At 47.1% G+C, this 19,868-nt stretch overlaps 4 protein-coding genes across 4 annotated transcripts; 3 read left to right on the forward strand and 1 right to left on the reverse strand.

Moving 5' to 3' along the window:
* The first annotated feature begins 386 nt into the window (after positions 1-386).
* F5J12DRAFT_839402 (uncharacterized protein) lies at positions 387-2,919 on the forward strand. The gene is made up of 12 exons (XM_051746073.1): positions 387-727; positions 779-803; positions 862-915; positions 966-1,156; positions 1,209-1,306; positions 1,359-1,526; positions 1,586-1,748; positions 1,800-1,813; positions 1,868-1,983; positions 2,036-2,142; positions 2,201-2,296; positions 2,350-2,919. Exons 1-12 carry the CDS (start codon positions 624-626, stop codon positions 2,690-2,692), a joined length of 1,479 nt encoding a protein of 492 aa, XP_051598900.1. The 5' UTR covers positions 387-623; the 3' UTR covers positions 2,693-2,919.
* A 138-nt stretch (positions 2,920-3,057) lies between these two features.
* Positions 3,058-4,734, reverse strand: F5J12DRAFT_839422 (uncharacterized protein). The gene is made up of 7 exons (XM_051746074.1): positions 4,315-4,734; positions 3,997-4,262; positions 3,738-3,950; positions 3,633-3,683; positions 3,337-3,585; positions 3,195-3,283; positions 3,058-3,140 (listed from the first exon to the last, which is right to left on the reverse strand). The coding sequence occupies exons 1-7, from the start codon at positions 4,659-4,661 to the stop codon at positions 3,069-3,071; spliced, it is 1,287 nt and encodes a 428-aa protein (XP_051598901.1). The 5' UTR covers positions 4,662-4,734; the 3' UTR covers positions 3,058-3,068.
* Positions 4,735-4,742: 8 nt separating this feature from the next.
* On the forward strand, positions 4,743-5,707 carry F5J12DRAFT_168639 (uncharacterized protein). Its single transcript, XM_051738211.1, has 6 exons — positions 4,743-4,857; positions 4,910-5,053; positions 5,109-5,162; positions 5,220-5,387; positions 5,436-5,486; positions 5,526-5,707. Exons 1-6 carry the CDS (start codon positions 4,795-4,797, stop codon positions 5,559-5,561), a joined length of 516 nt encoding a protein of 171 aa, XP_051598902.1. The 5' UTR covers positions 4,743-4,794; the 3' UTR covers positions 5,562-5,707.
* A 6,666-nt stretch (positions 5,708-12,373) lies between these two features.
* F5J12DRAFT_783686 (uncharacterized protein) lies at positions 12,374-13,151 on the forward strand (the record flags this gene model as incomplete). The annotated part of the gene is made up of 4 exons (XM_051742887.1): positions 12,374-12,467; positions 12,622-12,740; positions 12,946-12,955; positions 13,048-13,151. 4 exons carry the CDS (start codon positions 12,374-12,376, stop codon positions 13,149-13,151), a joined length of 327 nt encoding a protein of 108 aa, XP_051598903.1.
* Positions 13,152-19,868: the final 6,717 nt, after the last annotated feature.

Below are 19,868 nucleotides of genomic sequence, written 5' to 3' on the forward strand. Positions count from 1 at the left end.
CGAGTTGCTAGCCTGGCGCTCGACTGAACGGTATCAAGCCCCACCCTCTGCTTCCACCTGCTGCCTGGCATTGCAACCCTGACATGTCCGTAACCCAGCCTTTGCGGATATCATGTATGGCTTTTGGAACCTCCATTCACAACGCTTCTTACAACGATGAGGCAGATATAGAGCTGCAAAGCGCGAAGAATATTGAATGTATCGAGTTAATCTTCCCCGATTCTCGACGCAGTATTCGACAACAGGGTAAAAACCACTTCCGAGAAGAATTTCCTCAGTCACTGTAGGATGGAGTATCTGCGCCACATGTTCATTCCCTCCTCATACCATTCTTACCCAATAGTGCGGTTCAAGGCGAGGCCTTCTCGTTTTTGGTTCATTGGAAAAAGTGGTATTCTTGGTTAAAGCCAGCTGTCGAGAACGTTCGAATCGATGTCCGTGATATACTTTCCAATTCTCAGGCACAAAGTAAGTCCAAGGTTGGTTGGTCCCTTCTCCTGTGTTCCACCTAAACGGTCACAGAGTTCCAGACAATGCGCGTTAAGCTAGACATCACCATTGGCCTTTCACCCAGTAGTACCTCAGTCGTATGCACATAGTGGATGTAACCTCGAAGGGTTCTGATGAAATATCTGCAGGATGTAGTGCGCGCTCAAGATATTCCTGCGCCTCCGAACACTGATGGCCTACGCTCAACCACTGGGGAACTCCTTGGCCAGTGTCCTCGGTGAGACTGTCCAACCCATTACCGTACAATTATCTGATATCACTGCGCTAGTTTTCGGATCTTGGTAATGGGACAGGTAAGGCGCGTTCACACGTGTTAATCAGATAACTTTTCCGATAGCAATACCTTTGCAGTCGGGAATTGGAAAATCTACACTGATCAATCGAGCGTTTGGAATCGAACAGGCAGTTGAGTAACTGGCTATATACGTACCTTCCAATGTTGATGAAACGTTCAGTCTGCCGAACACTTCGTGCCAGGAGAAGCAGATGTTGAGAAGGAACTCATCTCACCGCAAAACAATCGATTCGTCTTGCATGATAGTAAAGGTTTCGAACCAGGTGACGACGTCAACTATGACAATGTGAGGCGATTCATAGAGAACAGGAAGAATCGAGAACACGTCAAGGATCAGCTGCATGCAGTTTGGTAAGCCGTTTGGGATAATCACAGAGTGCCTGACAAACGGTTAATGTTAAAGGCTGTGTTTCCGGATACCCGCCCCGGATCATGGGGAGAGGCTTCTGGAACAAGGTATGGAGACATTCCTGAAAGGGGGTACGGATATTTTTCGGAACAGTGAGCAAGGTCTGCCTTGTTATCTCGGTTCCAGAATTATCATTATTGTCAGTTCCAGCCATCGTCGTGTTCACGAAATACGATGAGCTTCTGGGTGGCATGAAAATGCAAAAGAAAGCGGACCCTGACACGGCAGCAAAAGAATATCTACAAGAGCATTGCTTCGATCCGATTGCGGAGTTCACCGGAAGCACCGATCTCTCGTTTGTAGCAGTCAGCTGTAGGTTCCGCTTGCTCTAACACTCTTCCGTGGTTCAACCATTACGCTGTTCGCGTTAGCAAAGCCCGGGCTGGAGCAGGGCCACAAGCAGTTAATCAACCTCACCCATCAGAAAGTTACCGAAAGGTTTAGGCTCCAGACAGATACACCATCACCAGTTTCTGTGGTAACCCTAATGGCACAGAGAACGCTGCCGAATTTGAAAATCGAGGGGTCCATAGAGTAAGTTCAGTTCGCTCATTCATTCGTCGTAACCTCAATCCTTTTCTTCAGTGTTGGCAGGCAGAGTAAGCGGTAATTATAGCCAGGAACTGTTGGATTATTCATGCCACTCTTTGAAGGATACTGGAGGACACTGACGTCGAGTGCCAATTTCAAGGATCACACGATTATCGAGTGCCTTGCCGTTATCCATACTGACATCGTGTGCGTGTGGAATTTTAACGATCCGTTTCAAGTGAGTGTCGCCTAGTTACCACTACGATGATCTGTCGACACCTTTCCCGTAGTATCTGTACAGCGATGAATTTCGAAGACTGATGGTGGGGACCACCGATGCAGCCACTCCTGCGTCCCGCAATCTCAGTCGCGTTGATTCCACGAATGCAATATGCGAGTAAGTGCTACTGTGCACAGTGCTGCAACATCACGCTCAGCCAGAGTCACATCTCAAGGGCTGGATCCCCGCTCATGCTCCTTGTGCCTTTGATTCTACCGCTTGAGGCGGGCCTAGGTTTTGTCCAATGGGCTCATAAAATCTATCAGCGGCTGTAGGTGACATTACACCATATTCGGTGGCTCCCATCGGTAATCCTCTCTTCAGACCCAAAGTACACCACAAGTTCATGGCTTATATCGTCGATCTGGTTCACGTCTTGGAGATATTGTTCGCACTCACGGCCAACAACAACGAAAAGAAACTTACACGTGGCGCCATAACTTTGGCTTTTAACGCATACTACTATTCAGAAATGCGACTTTCCGCTCACCAGCGTATAAAGCGCTTTGACTTTAAGGTGCCGGGCCGCGATACCGTTCTCGAGAAGATTATTTCCTTGGTCAGAATGAGCCCTGTTGCCGACAGTGACATTTCCAGGGTGCTTGCAAGCATTCGTCCAGCAGACTTGGAGCGAGACGAGGAGTGGCGTACTAATGCTAGCGGTTAGAAAGCATATTGAAAGCTACAATACTACAAGCATATCAGTCCCCTAGTATTTCTCAGGTCTGTCTAATCACTTCTCATCATTTGTACGATCCTGCTTTCTGTCATCGCTATTGTCTCATCTTGCTTTGTATGACCATCCTATACCCTGTATCCCGATTCCCTACTGGAATACCATGCTGACAGATCTCTTGGGCACTCTGACCGATCCACGGATGCAAGGCTGTAGTGAATTCAGACTGGGTGACTGGAATAAACTGTTCAATTGATATGACATATTACTGTCGCGGCGAACCTTTACATGTGTTCTCACCGCCCAAACTGATTAGTTAGTGAGTTATTTGACAATTGAACAATAACATGCCCTACATAATGGCAACTCAAAATTCTGCCTTGAAAGGCGGCTTCGCAATGCTCGGCACTGGATCACCACAAGTTGGTTCGCACCAGTGCTGTGCTGTGAGGTCAGACGGATAGCTTGATTTGGAAGAAAGATAGGAGCTTACGTTGAGCGTTGCAGCATGCGACGGGTTGGTCGTTTGAGTCCTGCAGTTGTAGCCGTACCAGCAGTCACTTGTTTGAAGAGGTAGTGCATCTAAAAAGGGAGACATGTCAGCGTATTCATGAGCTACAAAAGCCCAGTCGTACGCTTTCGTTTCCACACTATGTACCACTTGTGCAGGTGATCACTCAGGAATCGACAGAGGCACTCCATACAGAGTAAGAATTCATATGGTGTGTTGGTGTGATAGAAGACCTCGCTTATCAGCAAATCGTACGGGTGCTTCCTCCAAACATCATGGAAAGTATCTGCCTCCCTTATGTATCCGGATAGGCGACCCTTCAAGAATGAACGCATGCAATCGGGATTTACATAACCTCGGAGGCATTCCCAGTCTGAACACCTTCAGGACGACTTCGCACTCGTGTGTTCCAATGCTCACCTGTTGGACCCCAAAGAAATTTCCTCAAAAGCTTCGAATGGCAGTGATAACCTATTGTACTCATGAATGAATAAGTGAAGCAGGGAGGAGTAATGCAGAGCTAACATTCGAAGATGTCCACCGGTGCTTGGTCGAGTATAGTTTCCTCCGCTATGTCCTTACGCAGATTCCGACTCAAAAGGACGTCGTCCAGAGCAAGGAAGAGAAAGTCATTCAGACCTTGTGGAATGTCGTACATGTCAGCAGCAGGTTGGGACAGTTTGCCGCTATAAGCGCCCAAAAACATGTCAAGTAGAGACAGATAGCTGCCACCGATTTCTGTACTATTGTAGCAGCTGTGGGATCTGACAGATGTTTCACGCACTGGTAAAGGAATAAGCATTGGAAGCCCACTGGGCCAGGCGGCCAAGGAAGGTATTTAACCTCTTGATCTCTTTGAGCTCGGGGGTGGGTAATGCGTCGAAAAACTGCCGCTGCATTTCTCTGATTCTGTCTTCTGTCTCATTATCATGTCGGTGGCCGGTGGTCGCATGAAGACAAGCCAGTAGGCACATTCTGAGCAAGGCACGTCGAAAGCGGTACGACTCTGCAGCAGAGAGTCGAGTCGTTCGAAATTGATTATTTTTTTCTCTGACGATGAACTTATCAATTGATGTTCTATGTATGTCGTTCGGAAAAGCACCTCCAGCTGAATATGTCTTCGAGCTCTTGGATTTGTGAGGCGATTTTAGCCAGGCCACGAATATCGTCATTCGAAAGAGGGTAGCTGTTTTGAAGTTGATTCTCAGCAAGAAACTCCCGGACAGGCCTATTCTCCAAACAGTTCCTGTTGCATCTGATATAACGGAGCGCATGGGGCAAGGCTGGGCCGAGAAGATTGTTGGCCACCCCTCGATGAGCCAGGGCGGAATGTGCACGATAGACATCGTAGATAGCCTTCGAGGTTAACACCACTGACGTTAGACTTTCGAAGTCCGGTACCCATGTGAGGATGCATTTCACGATGTCAGGTTCAAGTTGGAATGCCATCTATAATCGCCAGTGATGGTGACGATGCATCGAAGTGTGAGGTGTGGTCCACGTGTGTTCATGGCGCTTGTTACAGTAGAACTCCGACTTTCCTCCTCACACCCTCACATCACACACGAAATACTCCGTTTTCATGGCGGGCAATCAGTCAAAGAATCACCGTATACCTGCGGGCTTACTCCCCAATGTCGCCTCGGTGCGTTTTTTTTACTTCTGGGAGTGGCAGTTACTGATCCGCCAGGTATTAGTCGCAAGGGCCATCACAGGCCCCCGTTGGGCGTTCCACATCGTACGTCGGAACATCGAGAAATGCCTCTGGAGGGACGCTCTCCAGGGTGAGGCGATTCTTCTATAGGTCGAAGGAATGTTTCCAAAGTTCCACAATTTCGGATGTATGTGATTTTCGCTGCCTGCTTATCGTGAGGACTCAGCGATCTCGTTGGACAGAGTCGGGAGTTGGAGGTCAATGCTGGGCAAGTTCAGGGGGAATATCTTCCAGAGGTGAGCGGTGTGCCCCTTTCTGTTAACACAAGGACTCGGAGTGACTCAAGTGAATAGATTCAAGGATCAGGTGACAACGCACAACCAGGTCGTATACCAGCTACGATTGGCGGCGACATCGGTGCTGCATTTGATGGCAGGGAGCTAACGTCGCATATCGACGGAGGCACTGTCGATCTCACGGCTTTCAAAGATTTTAATGAAGTCATTACTACTCTTCCCGAGGTAAGCATTTCGCTTGGCCTCCACACAATAATTGCATACATGCGTCAGATCCACCCCTACTTCCACATGGCGCTGGGCATTTTGACGGCCGCCTCTCATGTACGTCTCACTTCTATGTGCATTCCTTATCTCATATAGATATCCATAGTCGCTCTTGAATCAATCGAATCTTGACAAGGAAATGCCCCTCCTGCGTGTGGTCAAGAATGTCTACGAGTTTCTTACGAAAGAAGATAATATCAAGAATATCCAGAGCATGAAGGAAACTGCGGGGAAAATTGCGAGGGTGACAAGTGGTGCGACGCAGTTCATTATAAACTACCCCCAGACGAGGAACTTCTGTATGTCGAGTGAGCTTGTTTATCACATGGAACTGATTTCATGCGTCGTCAGGGGAGAAGTCGAATAAGCAGATAACACACGAAACGGAGACCATCACCGGTGCATACGCCAAGATGCTAGACGTTCTGATGAAACAATCCCGCTGTCCTGCTCCTCGGGATGTTCCGATTGACATCTATCCCGTTCTTGAAGACTTGGATTTAGACTGGATGGCTTGTGCGCAAGGTGCAGGTCTCGTTAGCACCAAGAGATGCCTTGATGGTACTAGAGAAGAGGTCTTGACAGACATTGTCAACTGGATCCATGACGCGGATGGAAGTGCCCCACACATCCTCTGGTTGTATGGGGAAGGTGGCAAGGGAAAATCTGCCATTGCGCAGACCATTGCGCTGTGGTTCAAGAGCGTCGGCGGGACCGGAGCGTGCTTCTGTTTTTCTCTCGACAGACAGGCCGAGCACCGCGAAGAAAAGTTATTCGCGACCGTGGCGCGTGATCTAGCAAACTGTGACCCTGCGTTCCGGCGAGCTTTGGCTGCTGTGATCGCGAAGGATCGTTCCCTCATGTCTACATCCGACTTCACGCTGCAGTGGGAGAAATTCATTTTGGAGCCATTAGCCAAGGCTTCGGTTGCTATGGTTGGCAAGGTGGTAGTAGTTATCGACGCGCTGGACGAGAGTGGTCTGGTACCATCGCGGGTCTTGTCGGTGCTCGCATCAACCCGGACTGCTAACCTGCCTCGTAACCTTCGTGTCCTTGTGACGTCTCGTCCTTTGCCTGGAAGGGAGTTTATCATGGGTCCTGCTCGCATTCCACACGTCAAGTCAATCTCGTTGGACGATGTACCCCCACGGTCTATGGAACGTGATATATGGCGATATGCCATGAAGCAAATTGGCCATCTTCAGGATATTGGCGCCCCGGAAGTCTATATGATTGCTCAGAAGTCAGCTGGTTTTTTTGAGTGGGCTCGTCTGGCCTGCGAATTCATTCAATCCACCAAGCCAGGTTGTACGGTGAAGGAGCGCTTTGACAAGATCGTACGTGATTCAGGGGATGGGCGAACTCTTCTAGATGTCATGTATCGCGCGATCCTGGACGACGTTTTTCAGTCAGGCCAGATCACCTTCGCGAAGTACCATTCTGTGATGCAGCAGGTTCTGCTGACCGTTGGAACCACTGCTTATGGTTGGATTAAACAAGATGCGTAGTTGCTTCCCTCGTGAGGAGGATCGTTATGATGTGGCTGCTGTACTTGCACCCATGGCATTCCTGTTGGGTGGAATCACGGATAGGTCTTCTCCGATTCAACCTTTTCATGCATCATTCTATGACTTCCTCAAAGATTGCGACCGGAGCCATGAATACTTCATCGATATCGATGCATCTGATGAGCACTACCACCTTGCCTTTGCTTCCTTGCAAATTCTTCGCAATGACTTGCATTTCAACATCTGCGCACTGGAAAGTTCCTACACGAGCAACTCTGAGGACCATAATTTGTCTGAGAAGGTCCACAAAAACATCTCATCTCATCTATCCTATTCATGTCGATTCTGGGCCCAACATCTACAAAAGGTTGCCTCTGACCCTGCACTTGCAAGATTTGTCGAGGCCATCCTTGGAAGTGAAAAATTCCTTTTCTGGCTTGAGGCTCTCAGCCTACTTGGTGCATTTGGCAATGCTGCTACAGCCCTTGCATCTGCTGCTGAATGGCTACAGGTAAGCACACCAGATTGGCATTTTGACTTGTGTATCTTATATCTGGTTGAAGGGCCAAGCTGGTTAGTGAGGGCACAGCAACATTAGCAAGAGAAGGGGTGAATTTTGTGCATATCTTTGCTGTTCCAATCTTGCACAGTGCACCACACCTTTACATATCTGCACTGCCATTGGCACCTTCAAACTCTGTGCTTTTTGCAAGGTTTAGATCAAAGTTCTCTCACCTTGCCAGGGTTGTTGAAGGAGGCCTGAATGATTGGCCAGTTGCTCAGCTCACTTTGCTGGGGCACAGTTCTCTAGTTTCTTCAGTGTCCTTCTCCTGTGATGGCAAGAGGATTGCTTCAGGCTCAGATGACAAGACTATTAGGATCTGGGATGCTGTGAGAGGTGTACAAATTGGCAGCCCTCTGCAAGGACACAAATCAGTCCATTCAGTTGCATTCTCCCATGATGGAAGGTGGATTGTGACAGGTGGAGATGACAACATTGTGAGCATTTGGGATATTGAGAGTGGTGCAGTTATCATTTGCTTTGAGGGGCATCATTCCAGGGTCCGTTCAGTTGCATTCTCTTCTGATGCCAAGAGGATTGTATCAGGCTCAGATGACTGCACAGTGAAGATTTGGGGTGTTGAAAGTTGCAGGCAGATTGGTGACCTAAGAGGGCATGCTTTACGTGTCCGCTCAGTTGCATTTTCTCATGATGACAAAACAATTATCTCAGGCTCTGTTGACACAACTGTCAGGGTCTGGCATGTTGAGAGTGGCATGTGGGTTCACAGTAAGCTTTGTGGGCATAGACAACCAGTTTTTTCAGTTGCATTCTCTTATGATGACAAGAGAATTGTCTCAGGTTCTGAGGATAAGACAATCAAAATCTGGGATGCTATGGAGAAAGTGCAGATTGGCACCATTAATGGGCATGATGCATTGGTTTATTCTGTTTCATTTTCCCCTGATGGGAGAAGAATTGTATCAAGCTCATCAGACAAGACAGTGAGGCTCTGGGATGTTGAGAGTAGGTTGCAGATAGGCAGTAGCCTGCAGGGCCATACAACTATTGTCCGTTCAGTTGCATTCTCCCCTGATGGGATGAGAGTTGTCTCTGGTTCACAAGACAAGACTGTGAGGGTCTGGGATGGTGAGAGAGGGGAAGTTTGTAGTTCTTCTCAGGATGCTTCACAATTCTTCTCTGTTGCATTCTCTTGTGATGGCAGTAAAATTGTCTCTGGTTCAGAGGATAAGACAGTCAGGATCTGGGATGTTGAAAGTGGCAAGCAGATTGGAAGCCCCCTTGTTGGACATAGTTCTCAGGTTTGCTCAGTAGCATGCTCCCATCATGGGAACATGATTGTTTCAGGATCACATGACAATACACTGAGGGTCTGGCATGCTGAGGGTGGTGTGTGGGTTGATAGCATATTTCATGGACATGAAGGACCAGTCTTTTCAGTTACATTCTCCCAAGATGACAAGAGGATTGTCTCAGGTTCTGAGGATATGACAGTTAGAATCTGGGATGCTAAGGGTGGGGTGCATATAGGGAGCTATTTCCAGGGCCACACTTCTTCTGTGTTCTCAGTTGCCTTCTCTCCTGATTGCAAGAGGGTTGTCTCTGGTTCAAATGACAAGACTATCAGGGTCTGGAATGTTGAGAGAGGTGTACAAATTGGAGCCCCACTCCAGGGGCACAAATCATCGGTGCATTCTGTTGCCTTCTCCCATGATGGCACAAGAATTGTGTCTGGTTCATATGATAAGACAGTGAGGGTGTGGGATGCTGAAATAGGTGTGCAGCTTGGTGTCCCTTTGGAGGGGCATAGTTCATGGGTCCACTCTGTTGCATTCTCACCTGATGGGAAGTGGATTGTGTCAGGTTCAGATGACAAGACTGTGAGGGTCTGGGACACTGAGGAAAGTGTAGAAATAGGCAGTCCATTGCAAGGGCATGCTTCTTGGGTTAACTCTGTTGCAGTTTCACCTGATGGAAAGACAATTGCCTCAGGATCAAATGACAAGACTGTGAGACTTTGGAATGCTCAGCATTACATGGACATGATTAGGACCACTAACAGATCCAAACCAGGTGAGTAGTGTCTGATATAATGTTCTGCCTTGTTCTCAAAGATCTTCAAAATTCTGCAGTATATCCTATTGTCCTTTCCAGTTCACAATCACATGCACTACATGACAGCAAACAGATTCTGGATGATCTTCCAAGGATGGTATCACAGCCAGTCACACTTGGGGAAGATGGCTGGATTAGGGGTCCAGCAGGTAGATTGCTTCTGTGGATACCACCCATGTTGCAAGGCCCATTTTACTCAATGTGGACCACAAAAGTAATTCCCACTGGTTGCATAGTGTTAGACTTGAGCAAGATGGTTCATGGGAAAATGTGGCAGGAATGCTTTAAATCTGCTGCCTAGCATTGATTACCAATTCCATGGCTGTGTTTGATGATGCATGTACAGTACAATACAAGAATATGATGAAATCTCATTTAGATTCAGCTTTTTTTTAGGAAGTGAACAACACCTAATCAAGTCCTGTGTGTAAGGCTTGACCCCTTGGACCTGGGTTCAAAGTGCCAGCAAAAATAGAGGGCAGGGAAACTCTCCATCTAGTCAATCTAGATTTGGGGTCATGTCCATGAGGATTGCAGGTGTTGGGAAAATGATAGCATAGTTTCCTCAGTGGTGAGAGGAAGGATACCTAACTGTGCATGTGCACCCTTGTGGATGTAGGGGTATATAGGCTGGTAGCCAAATTCTGTTATATGTATGTAGGTGATTGTCATATCCATGACACTGAACCACCTCTAAAATCTCTCTAAGGACCCTCTAGCAGGCCTAGGGTCTTTCTGACACCTTGCCAGCCTATACTGAGTCCCTCTGATGCATATTGTATCCCATTGACTTGGCCCAAGCCTGCTGAAGGTGGCTTAGTGTCTTGACAATGCATTCAAACCAGTCCCAAGTTGCTCTGGTTGCCCTAGCAATCCTCTAACAGTTCTGCTGGCCTAGATCCACACTTGACCTATTCCAACTACCCTTGTCCCTGACTGAACCATACTGCATTGACCCACATTGCTATACTGCAAGGTAACCTGACTTCCAGCTTTACTTTGATTGCTGTTCTGGCTTACATATGTACTTACATAATTCTTTGATCACTGGCATTTAGGATCTTTGGGCTGTGTGCCCATACCTTTGCTCTTGGTATCCTGACCCAGCAAGCACTGCTCTCTGTACTTAGACTCCAGTATGTAACCTTGTATGTAGTATTGTAGATGCCTCAGTTTGTACAGTGGCTCAAAAAAGTGACCCAATGTTGGGTGATTTTGGAAAGATTTGAGATTTATGAGAGAACCCATAGGAATTAGTTCAAACTCTTGAAGGGCCCCAAGTAGCACTAATCATTGCCTTGACAACATGGGTTTGTTCATGTAATTTGGTGGCCATTGCACTGAGATGTAACCATTTTGAAAATGGTATGTCATTGGGACACTTTTTTTGAGCATGATGTTGTCAGTCATTATTTAGTGAATAACATAAGGATTTGATGGCTTCTGAAGGATGTTGTGCTTTAACCTTGCCTGTGTTACAATATGCACACTTTCCCTTTTTTCTCTTCTTCCTTTTCATCTTATCTAATCTCTTGTCTTATGTATCTTATCTCTTTGGACTCAGTCCAGACTCCAGTCTAGACCTTGCCTCACTGTTACCATGTGCCTTCCTTCTATTATGTTCCACTCCACTATGATGTCATGGACCTCATGTATGCCTCGCAGTTACCTTGTGTACCATACTATAAGTACTGTTGCTCAATCCCTAGACTAGCTCCAAGGTAGTTCACTTGTGTCTACAAGTCCTAAAGCTCCTGCTTCTAAAGCTGTCTCCTACCCTTTCCTCCTTCTTTCTATTGGTTCTTGGTGTGAGCCTACAACAAACCCTGTTGTTTAGGTCTTGTCATACTTGAACTAGCTTCCTTCTCATTGTACCCTCACACCTGCTTGTCATTTCCATCATTCCTTGCTTCTTTCAAGAAGGTTCATGGGTGTACTCACCAAGTCCCCCAGCCTCTGAACCAGACCCAAACCTTTTTGAACCCTTCATCCCTGACCACCACTTGCCCCCTCTGCTCTTCAACTCTCTTACCTACCCCTTACCCCCACCCCCTTCCTGTCCCTTCTCTGTCAAGTCCATCTATCTCTGTTCTCTACCTGCCAAAACCCAGCACCCCTGTTACAACCTCTGCCCTCATCAAATGTTGAAATGTCCTGAATGCTATGGACAACATCTAGGACCAGATCACTGATCTACAACATGCCCTCAACATGCTAAGGTAGGAAAATCAAAGACTAAACTAGGATCTAGGTGCTGCTCAGGAAACTATCACCACAATTGAAGGGCAACATAATCAATGGAATGCCCTCCCTGCCAATGTCATCCAGAGGCAGATAGAGGTGATGGCTGATCCAGGCCAGTATGCTGGAGATCATGCAAAGTTCTCTGAGTGGTGGGTGAAAATGAAGTATGGGTTGCACCAACACAATCAAACCCTTAAAAATTCTGCTTTCAGTCATCCCTGTGCTGTTTCCCCCACCCATACCTGACATGTTCTGCAACTAATTAGTACTGAGAATGCTAAAAAAGCCATGATGGTTAATCTGGCACTGTAAAACATGACCAACAATCCAATCACCTCTTATCTGGTGGGTTTCCACCTCAGGGGTGCTGGGTTGAGGGCTAGGGTGGACTAAAACTCTTCATTACAGTCCAGGTGCCCTGGGGGGGATAGTCCACTGAACTATTAGGAGCATGATTCCATCACTCCATCTAGCCCTGAGTATTACCTATGGTCTTATATAACCAAATCACCCATTCTCAGTCATCCACAGTCAGCTGAGAGCACAGTCTAGCCATGCTTCCCATGCCACCTGAAGTGCACAGGAACGTCTTGTCTCACTCCAACATTGAAACTAGTTGCACTGTGGTGAAAATGCACTGGTTAAAAGGTGTTTTGTTTGTTCATCATTTCCAGCATTCTCAGTACTGATTGGTTGTAGAACAGGTCAGGTATGGGTGGGGGAAACAGCACAGGGATGACTGAAAGCAGATTTTTCAAGGGTTTGATCATGTTGGGCATATATCCTGATGACATTACTGTAGTGGGCATCAATATTTATGGGGATTACTCTGAGAAAATGGCCCAGATGGACCAGGAGGATGTTTTCATGAGTTGGGGTAGAAGAGGGAGCCTTGATGGACCCAATTCATTGTTTGGCATTGTTTGTATGATGACAAATCATCAAATAGACCATGTAATATACCATGTAAACATTAGTAAGCACCTCACAGCATTTTAAACTTTGTTAAACTCAAAACTATGTAATCAAAACTTTAAGTCAAAAAACTGTCTGCATGACATGTCATTTTCAAATGGCTGCTATTCTATCAATTCCTATCCAAATCACTTGATTCATGGACCAATAGAAAGCCAAGAGTAAGTACCTTATTTCGTACACTCATGGTTTAGGCTAGGGTTAGGGGTTATTGCATTTAGTCATAACTAATATAAAACATACAAATGTGCAGACAGTTTTTTGAGCCACTGCAAGTGTTTTGACTTCCAAGGGAACCACCACAAGCAAAATTGCCCTCTCATCAAGGGCAAGGGTCACACTAGACCCAACATATGAGAGGTTACCTGGGAAGCCCAAGAAACAGCTCTTCACCAGATGTCATTTGAAGAAATGCAGGCCTTCCTTCTATGACAAGCAGGTCAACAAGATGAAGGTCCAGGGAAAAGAGTTTGGCCAGTAGAGGATTGGATCTCCACTGGCTATGTTTACAATAAGTTCTCTGCTTTAGGTGTTGATGATGTTTCTACTGAGCAGGATATATTTATCTTGGAGACTACTGTACTGTCAAGATCACACAACACCCCTGACTTCCTCTTAGGGCAGAGTAGGAGTGGGTTGGGCTGCAGAGTACAGTGGTCAAAGTCCAAAGTGAATCTGACCACTGGGTGGCAAGATATGCAATAAACAATGAGCAGAGGGGTATGGAGGAAAGTTTTGGAGGCAGAGGTTGGAGTTGGAGGTCAGAGGTTGGATGAGAGGGTGTTGGGTTCAGCAAGTGTGCTGCCCCCTTGTGCGAGCTTCGGCCCTCATATTTCAGAGCTAGAGTGGACTCAGAGGGAGTGGAGGTGAAACTCCAGAGGGAACTCAGTGGAAGTTGGAAGTGGGGACCTTATTTGATATTTGTACTGATTAGATTGGAGTACTATGTGGCCTTATATACGATGTAGGTCAAGGGCAGTGCAGTGTAGAATGCAAACCAATAAGCATATAACAGGTTAGTAGTCCCTCTGACACAAGGGATAGAGGATAGGGATGACAGGGAACCTCAACTGAGACAAGGAAACTACTACAACAAGGGAGAGAGGGTGAATATCAAAGGAGCAGAAGAATGGAGAAAAACTGACACAAGGGTGGAACCCTATCTGGAATGCAGGGCTGCAAGTCTGACAGCCCACTGAGCCAACCAAGGCCTTGGAGGAGGCACAGATGAAGGTCTGGCCCCCACATGACCAGCCTGAGGGCAGAGTTGAGCAGAGTTGGTCAGAACATGGACAGGGGACCTTGGAGAGGTGTGGAGATGTGTTGGGAGGGTTGGAAGAGTGTGGGAATGCATCAGAAGAGGGCAGAGAAGTGTGGGAACATGTCAGAAGAGGGCAGAGTAGGTGTTAGGGGCTTATGTCAGTGTCATGGTCATGACAGTATCCCCCCCTTAGGGCCTGAACCCCTGAAGGCCATAGTGAAGCTACAATGGAGGTGAGTAAGGTCCAGGTTTGTGAGGATAGCAAGCATGGTAAGGAGCCAATGACTCAGAGGCATGTTCTAACTCTGTTTCCAGCACCCAAGAGGTCTCATCATCAGTGTTCTCATAGCCCACCCAGCAGACTAGATACAGTAACTGACAATGGTGGTGGCAGTGATCCACCTTTGAGTTGAGGATCTCTGAAATCCTGTACTCAAGGTCACCATCCACCTCAACAGGTGGAGGCAGAGGTTGGTGCTGATCAGGGAAGGGGTTCAGAGTAGCAGGTTCTAACTGCAACATGTGAAAGACAGGGTGGATGGCCTGCATTGCATCAGGTAAGCAGAGGGTGACAGAGTGTGTACCAGGCCTAGCTATGATAGCATAGGGGCCCAAGTTCTGCAGAAAGCTCCACAACATAGTTATGAGCCTTTGGAGAGGTGAGATCATGGTCAGAGTAAACCAACAAGTTTGGGTGGTATCCCTTATTAGCAAAAAAGGGAGAGACTCCAGTAGTAGCACTTGGCACATTATTACAAGCAAACTCTGCTAGTGGGAGTGACTCCAACCAGTTGTCTTGCTGATAGTTACAGTAGGTGTGGAGATACTGCTCAAGGGTCTGATTCATGCACTCTGTTTGGCCATCAGCCTTCCAGGTGGTAGCCCAATGTAAAATGAAGGCACATATCTAATGCCTTTCTGAGGGAGTGGAAGAAGTGTGACATGAATTCTGGACCCCTGTTGGAGGTGACATGAACAGGTACTCCATGCTTGGAAAAGACATGGGTAAGGAAGAGTTTTGCCAGGTCAGTGGAGGTGACAGAGTCATGGGTTGGAATGAACACTGTCTGTTTAGAAAGGCAGTCTACAACAACCAAGATGGTGGAGTAGCCTGCAGAGTTGGGGAGATGCTTGATGGAATTCATGGAGATGGAGTTCCATGGCTTCTTGGAGATGGGAAGCTACTTCAGTGGGCCAAAGGGGTGGTGATGTGGGACCTTGCTATGACCATGAGTGGTGCAGGACCTGACATAGTTCTTTACATCAGTGCAGAGGTTAGGCCATACATACTCATGGAAAACAAGCTCTATGGTGCAGCTCTGCCCAAAGTGACCCACAAGCAGATGGTCATGTTTAAACTGAAACACTTGGAGGTGGAGGCCATCAATGTTGGGGACAAAGATGTAGCCATCAAAGCAGAGGAGACCCTCATGGTCTAATTGCCAGTGGAGGTCTGTTGGAGTTAAGAGGTGGGAAGCAGAGACAGGGTCAGAGGGCAGTGTGGAGATGATGTTGGCATGGAGCTGCTCAACATCAAAGATCATGGTAGCTCAGTGCACAGGGGCCAAGAGGTGGGTAGTGCAGAGGGACAAAGTGAACTGCTCCTGGGTAAACACAGGGCAGAGGTTATGAGGGTTTACCTGTGTGTAGTCCTTATTGTAGAAATATCTGTAGGCTACCTCAGTAGTGAACAAACTACTGAGATATTAGATATACCTGTAGGCTACTACAGGATGTCAGTATGGTAGAATACTTGTAATATGAATGGACTTACCCTCAGTAGTGAACAAACTACTGAGGGAATACTAGTAGAAAATACTACAAGTATGTGCGCTATTTCAGCTTATGTAATCAGCCAAAGCATCGCACAGTGGTCAAGTACCACAGGGGCACTTTATGTTCCAACACTTATCCCCCTCTTTTGGGTGAACATCCCAGTGGCAGGTAAGTGCATTGGGCTTGGCTTCAAGGTGGCCAGGGCAAAAACAGATGGTTAGATTGAACTGGGAGATGTACTCCAACCAATGAGCCTGATGGTGGGTTAGGACCTTAGAGGTGGAGAAATACTCCAAGTTTTTATGGTCAGTCACCATGTCAGCAGGGGTGGCAGAGCCTTCCAAGTAGTGTCACCAGTGGTGGAAGGCCTCAAAAATTGCCAACAACTCCTTATCATAAGTATCATAGTTGAGCTCCAGAGCAGTGAGTGTGTGGGAGTAAAAAGCAACTGGGCAGGGTTCACCATCAGAGCAGGTAATTGAGAGGATACCTGCAATGGCATAGTCTGATGTGTCAGTCTCAACTGTGACAGGGGCATCAAGCACCCAGTGAGTAAGGGTTGGAGCAGAGGTGAAGGCAGTCTTAAGGTGGAGGAAAGTGGAGTGGCACTCTTCAGAGAAGCTCCAAGGAGCACCCTTCTGATGTGAGTCAAAGTGTGGAAAGCTGGTGAAAACCAAACAAATCCAACACCAAAGACAAATGTGAGCAAGTGGTGGTTTACCTCTGCAGAACCTGGAGGGCAGAAGAAATCTAATGTGGGGTGGGGACTTCAAGTGGAGTGCTCCTAGTGCAAGTCAATGACAAGTTATGCAGGAGCAGATGAGCAAGTGATGACTAGTCAGGGGATGCTGAATGGAGTGAAGGTATTCAGCCAAAAGGACTCCTAGCACAAGTTGATGATGAGTTACACAGGAGGGGACAGATGGATGATGACTGGGAGAGGGATGCTGAGTAGAGTGATGAGCTTCAATAGGACATGCTCCTGGCACAAGTCATTGATGAATCATGCAGGAGTGGGAGGATGATTAAGCAAGACTGCTGACTAAGTGGGGATAAAGCTTCAGATAAAGAATGGAGGCAGATAGACCCTTAATGGAGCCTCAACTACCAAGTGTGATGAATGGTGACAGATAGACTCTTTTGAATGAGCCTCAACTGTTGATGACAAGTTATGCCTGAGATGAACTGACTGCTAAGTGACTTCTGATTGCTTCTTGGGTTGTAGCTAATTACATGGGGGTTTATATACTGTGGGGGGAGTGCAGCCTATGACAAATGAGGCACAAACACTTGGTGAGTAAATGAGTAAGGACTGAGTAATCATGATGAGTAAGTGAGAAATGAAAAGTAAGCAAGCAAAGAGGATTGGTAAGTATTGGCAATGAGCAAGTCAAGGACAATCAAAATATCACAGAATGAGTCAAATGGAGTCAGAAACTGAGTAAGCACACTGATATCACATTAGGGGGTGGTGATGCAAGTCAGATCTCAGCAGAGACATCACTAGATCCAAAGATGGCATGACAGATGGACAGTGTTTCCAGATAGGCAAGTATTGATTCCAGAATTGAAGGGCATGAGTCAGGTGTCAAAGGGCTAGGGTGTTGGGGGTCTGTGGGGCAACAGGAGCATAAGCAATCATGTCTCCCACCCTTCCATCCTCTCAGTGAAGTTAACAAAAGCTTCATGAATGGGGCTCTGATGGAAGAGGAGAAGGGGGGATGTCTTCTGCTGGATCTTGCAGTAAGAGGGCAAGATGCACATCATACTCATCATGAATGTGATCAGGGAGGCTGGAGAACAGTAGATTATGCTGCAGCTGTCACAATGTGGGGAGAATGATGGATGAGATTGGAATAAAGATGGTGCAGTGAGCAGCAAGGAATGATCCATATGCTTCATCAAGTGGGGAGACCTGTCATATCCATGACTCTCAGACTCAATCCTGGTCCAGTCTGGACCCCTAGCCCCTAACTCTGGTCAAGTCTGGTCCTAGTCCAGCCTAGAAAACCTAACTCTGGCCTAGAGAACACAACTCTGGTACTAGATAACCCAACTCTGGCCTAAATAACTCAAGTCTGATATTTTGCCCCTATCTCTGGTCCATTCTGGCCTCCTGGCCTTGTGCTGTTCCACCCCAGTCCTCCCAGGTTCATGTCTGGTGTGAGTTAAAGTGTGGTTCAGTGGTAAAAACCAACCAAAACCAACACAAAAGACAAAAAGAGTGAGTGGTGGTGTGCCTATGCAGTACCTAGATGGTAGAACCTTTGATTTGGGTGGGTTTTTGCAAGCTACAACACTCAAAGATGAGTGCTGAGGATTGGGGGTGCTCCTGACAAAGAAGGAGCAAGAATGCAAGAGAATGCAATGGGGTAGACTGCTGTCAGCCTACAGAAGGATGGAGGATGACTTAATTTGATGTCCTGAGCTGCACTGAGCTCAGGGAGGACTTGGAGCAAAGCTGATTGATGATAGATGATTATAAGCAAAGCAGATGATAGTTAGACCCTTAATAAAGTCTCAACTATTGAGGCTGATGAATGAATTACTGAGTGATGATGAAAAATGCAAGCAAGATGGGCTCTCTGACATCTTCTTCTTTGTTCAGCTATCTAAGTACAGTGATTTATATACAGTACAGGGGCATTGCCTATGGAAAACAAGGTGCAAACACTTGGTAAGTGGTTGGTAACTGTTGAGTAAGGAATGTAAGCAATGGGTAATCATCTTGGAAAGCATTGGAAAGCATTGGTGAGGATTAGCAAGCCAAAAGGCAAAGGATCAGTAAGCAAAGTCAAAAGATTGGTAAGTATTGGCAATAGGTGAGTCAAAGACAGTCAAAACATCAAAGTATAAGTCAAGTAATGTCAGGAACTTGGAAAGCACACTGGAATCACATTAGGGGGAGGCTGTGCATGTCACATCTCAAAGAGATTGCTTCTAGGCCAAGGTGGGATGACAGAGAGGCAGTGCTGATCTGATGCTGATATAGTACATCCAAAAGTGGACAGGGTGAGTCAGATGTCAACAGGGGTCAAGCTTTGGAGGTCTGTGGGGTGACAGGAGCATAGGGGATTGCAACTTTCCCCCCCAAACCATCCTCTCAGTGAAGCAAACAAAAACATCATGAATGAGGCTCTCTGTTGGAAGAGAGGATGAAGGAGGAGTGTCTTCTGCTGTATCTTGCAACAAGGAGGCAAGATGTGCATCATACTCATCATGGATGTGATCAGGGAGAACAGTAGATTATACTGTAGCTGTCACAATCTTGGAAGAATGATGGATGAGACTGGTATGAAGACATTGCAGGGAGCAGGGAGGAAGGATCCATATGCTTCTTGGACCAGGAGAGACTGAAATGACCACATAAGACCTTTCCAAGCAAATGACAGACCTGAGGCAACCAAAGAACATCCTCCTAGAGGTCATACTGACAAAAAGAACATGCTGTCCAAGCTGTATGGGCTGAGAGGGGGCAGATGACTGTGGGATGTACCAGGGTGCATCAGGATGCATCAGGTGTGGGAATGGTTTTGGTATCTGCAGAAATGGTGGAGATATGTTGTAACCCCTGTACATACTTTGTAGCACCTCAGTTAGAATATCAACTTAGTATTACCCTCAACTCCATATTACCCCTCAAGACTACTTTATTGCTAAGGCCAAGCCTTAAGCTATCCCTGGCCCCTGTCCCAGACCCCTCCCTGGCTTGCATAAGGGTACAGCACATAAGCTGAGACCAAGGGAGGCAGATCCAACCCTGGACTGGCTTCCCCCTGTGTGCACCCCAAGACTGGCCAGTTCCCCACAGTCCCAGTCTTGTTCCTGTGCTCCTGGTCTTAAGTCCAGTCCTCTGGACTTAACCCCTGACCTCCAGCCTTAACTCTGGTCTAACCAGACTTGGCCCCTGTCTCCCAGCCTCGACTTTGGCCAGCTGGACTTAGCCCCTGTCACATGGTCTTGAAGCCCAGTCACTCAAGGGTAAACCTGTACTCAACAAGACTGAAATGACCACATAAGACCTTTCTAACCAAGTG

Source organism: Pisolithus orientalis (assembly GCF_024613125.1).
Source record: "Pisolithus orientalis strain OTSU chromosome Unknown F5J12scaffold_19, whole genome shotgun sequence".
NCBI classification, from domain to species: Eukaryota; Fungi; Basidiomycota; class Agaricomycetes; order Boletales; family Pisolithaceae; genus Pisolithus; species Pisolithus orientalis.

Excerpts from the sequence above, each read along its gene's own strand:
- F5J12DRAFT_168639 (XM_051738211.1), top strand. The coding sequence starts at position 4,795 with ATGGCGGGCAATCAGTCAAAGAATCACCGTATACCTGCGGGCTTACTC. Across the intron at positions 5,163-5,219 it reads AGGGGGAATATCTTCCAGAG|ATTCAAGGATCAGGTGACAA; the intron begins GTGAGCGGTGTG and ends TCAAGTGAATAG. Across the intron at positions 5,388-5,435 it reads TCATTACTACTCTTCCCGAG|ATCCACCCCTACTTCCACAT; the intron begins GTAAGCATTTCG and ends TACATGCGTCAG.
- F5J12DRAFT_839422 (XM_051746074.1), bottom strand. The coding sequence starts at position 4,661 with ATGGCATTCCAACTTGAACCTGACATCGTGAAATGCATCCTCACATGG. Across the intron at positions 4,263-4,314 it reads GAAGACATATTCAGCTGGAG|AGAAAAAAATAATCAATTTC; the intron begins GTGCTTTTCCGA and ends GTTCATCGTCAG. Across the intron at positions 3,684-3,737 it reads ACCGGTGGACATCTTCGAAT|GTTATCACTGCCATTCGAAG; the intron begins GTTAGCTCTGCA and ends TGAGTACAATAG.
- F5J12DRAFT_839402 (XM_051746073.1), top strand. The coding sequence starts at position 624 with ATGAAATATCTGCAGGATGTAGTGCGCGCTCAAGATATTCCTGCGCCT. Across the intron at positions 1,157-1,208 it reads GATCAGCTGCATGCAGTTTG|GCTGTGTTTCCGGATACCCG; the intron begins GTAAGCCGTTTG and ends TTAATGTTAAAG. Across the intron at positions 2,297-2,349 it reads CATAAAATCTATCAGCGGCT|ACCCAAAGTACACCACAAGT; the intron begins GTAGGTGACATT and ends TCCTCTCTTCAG.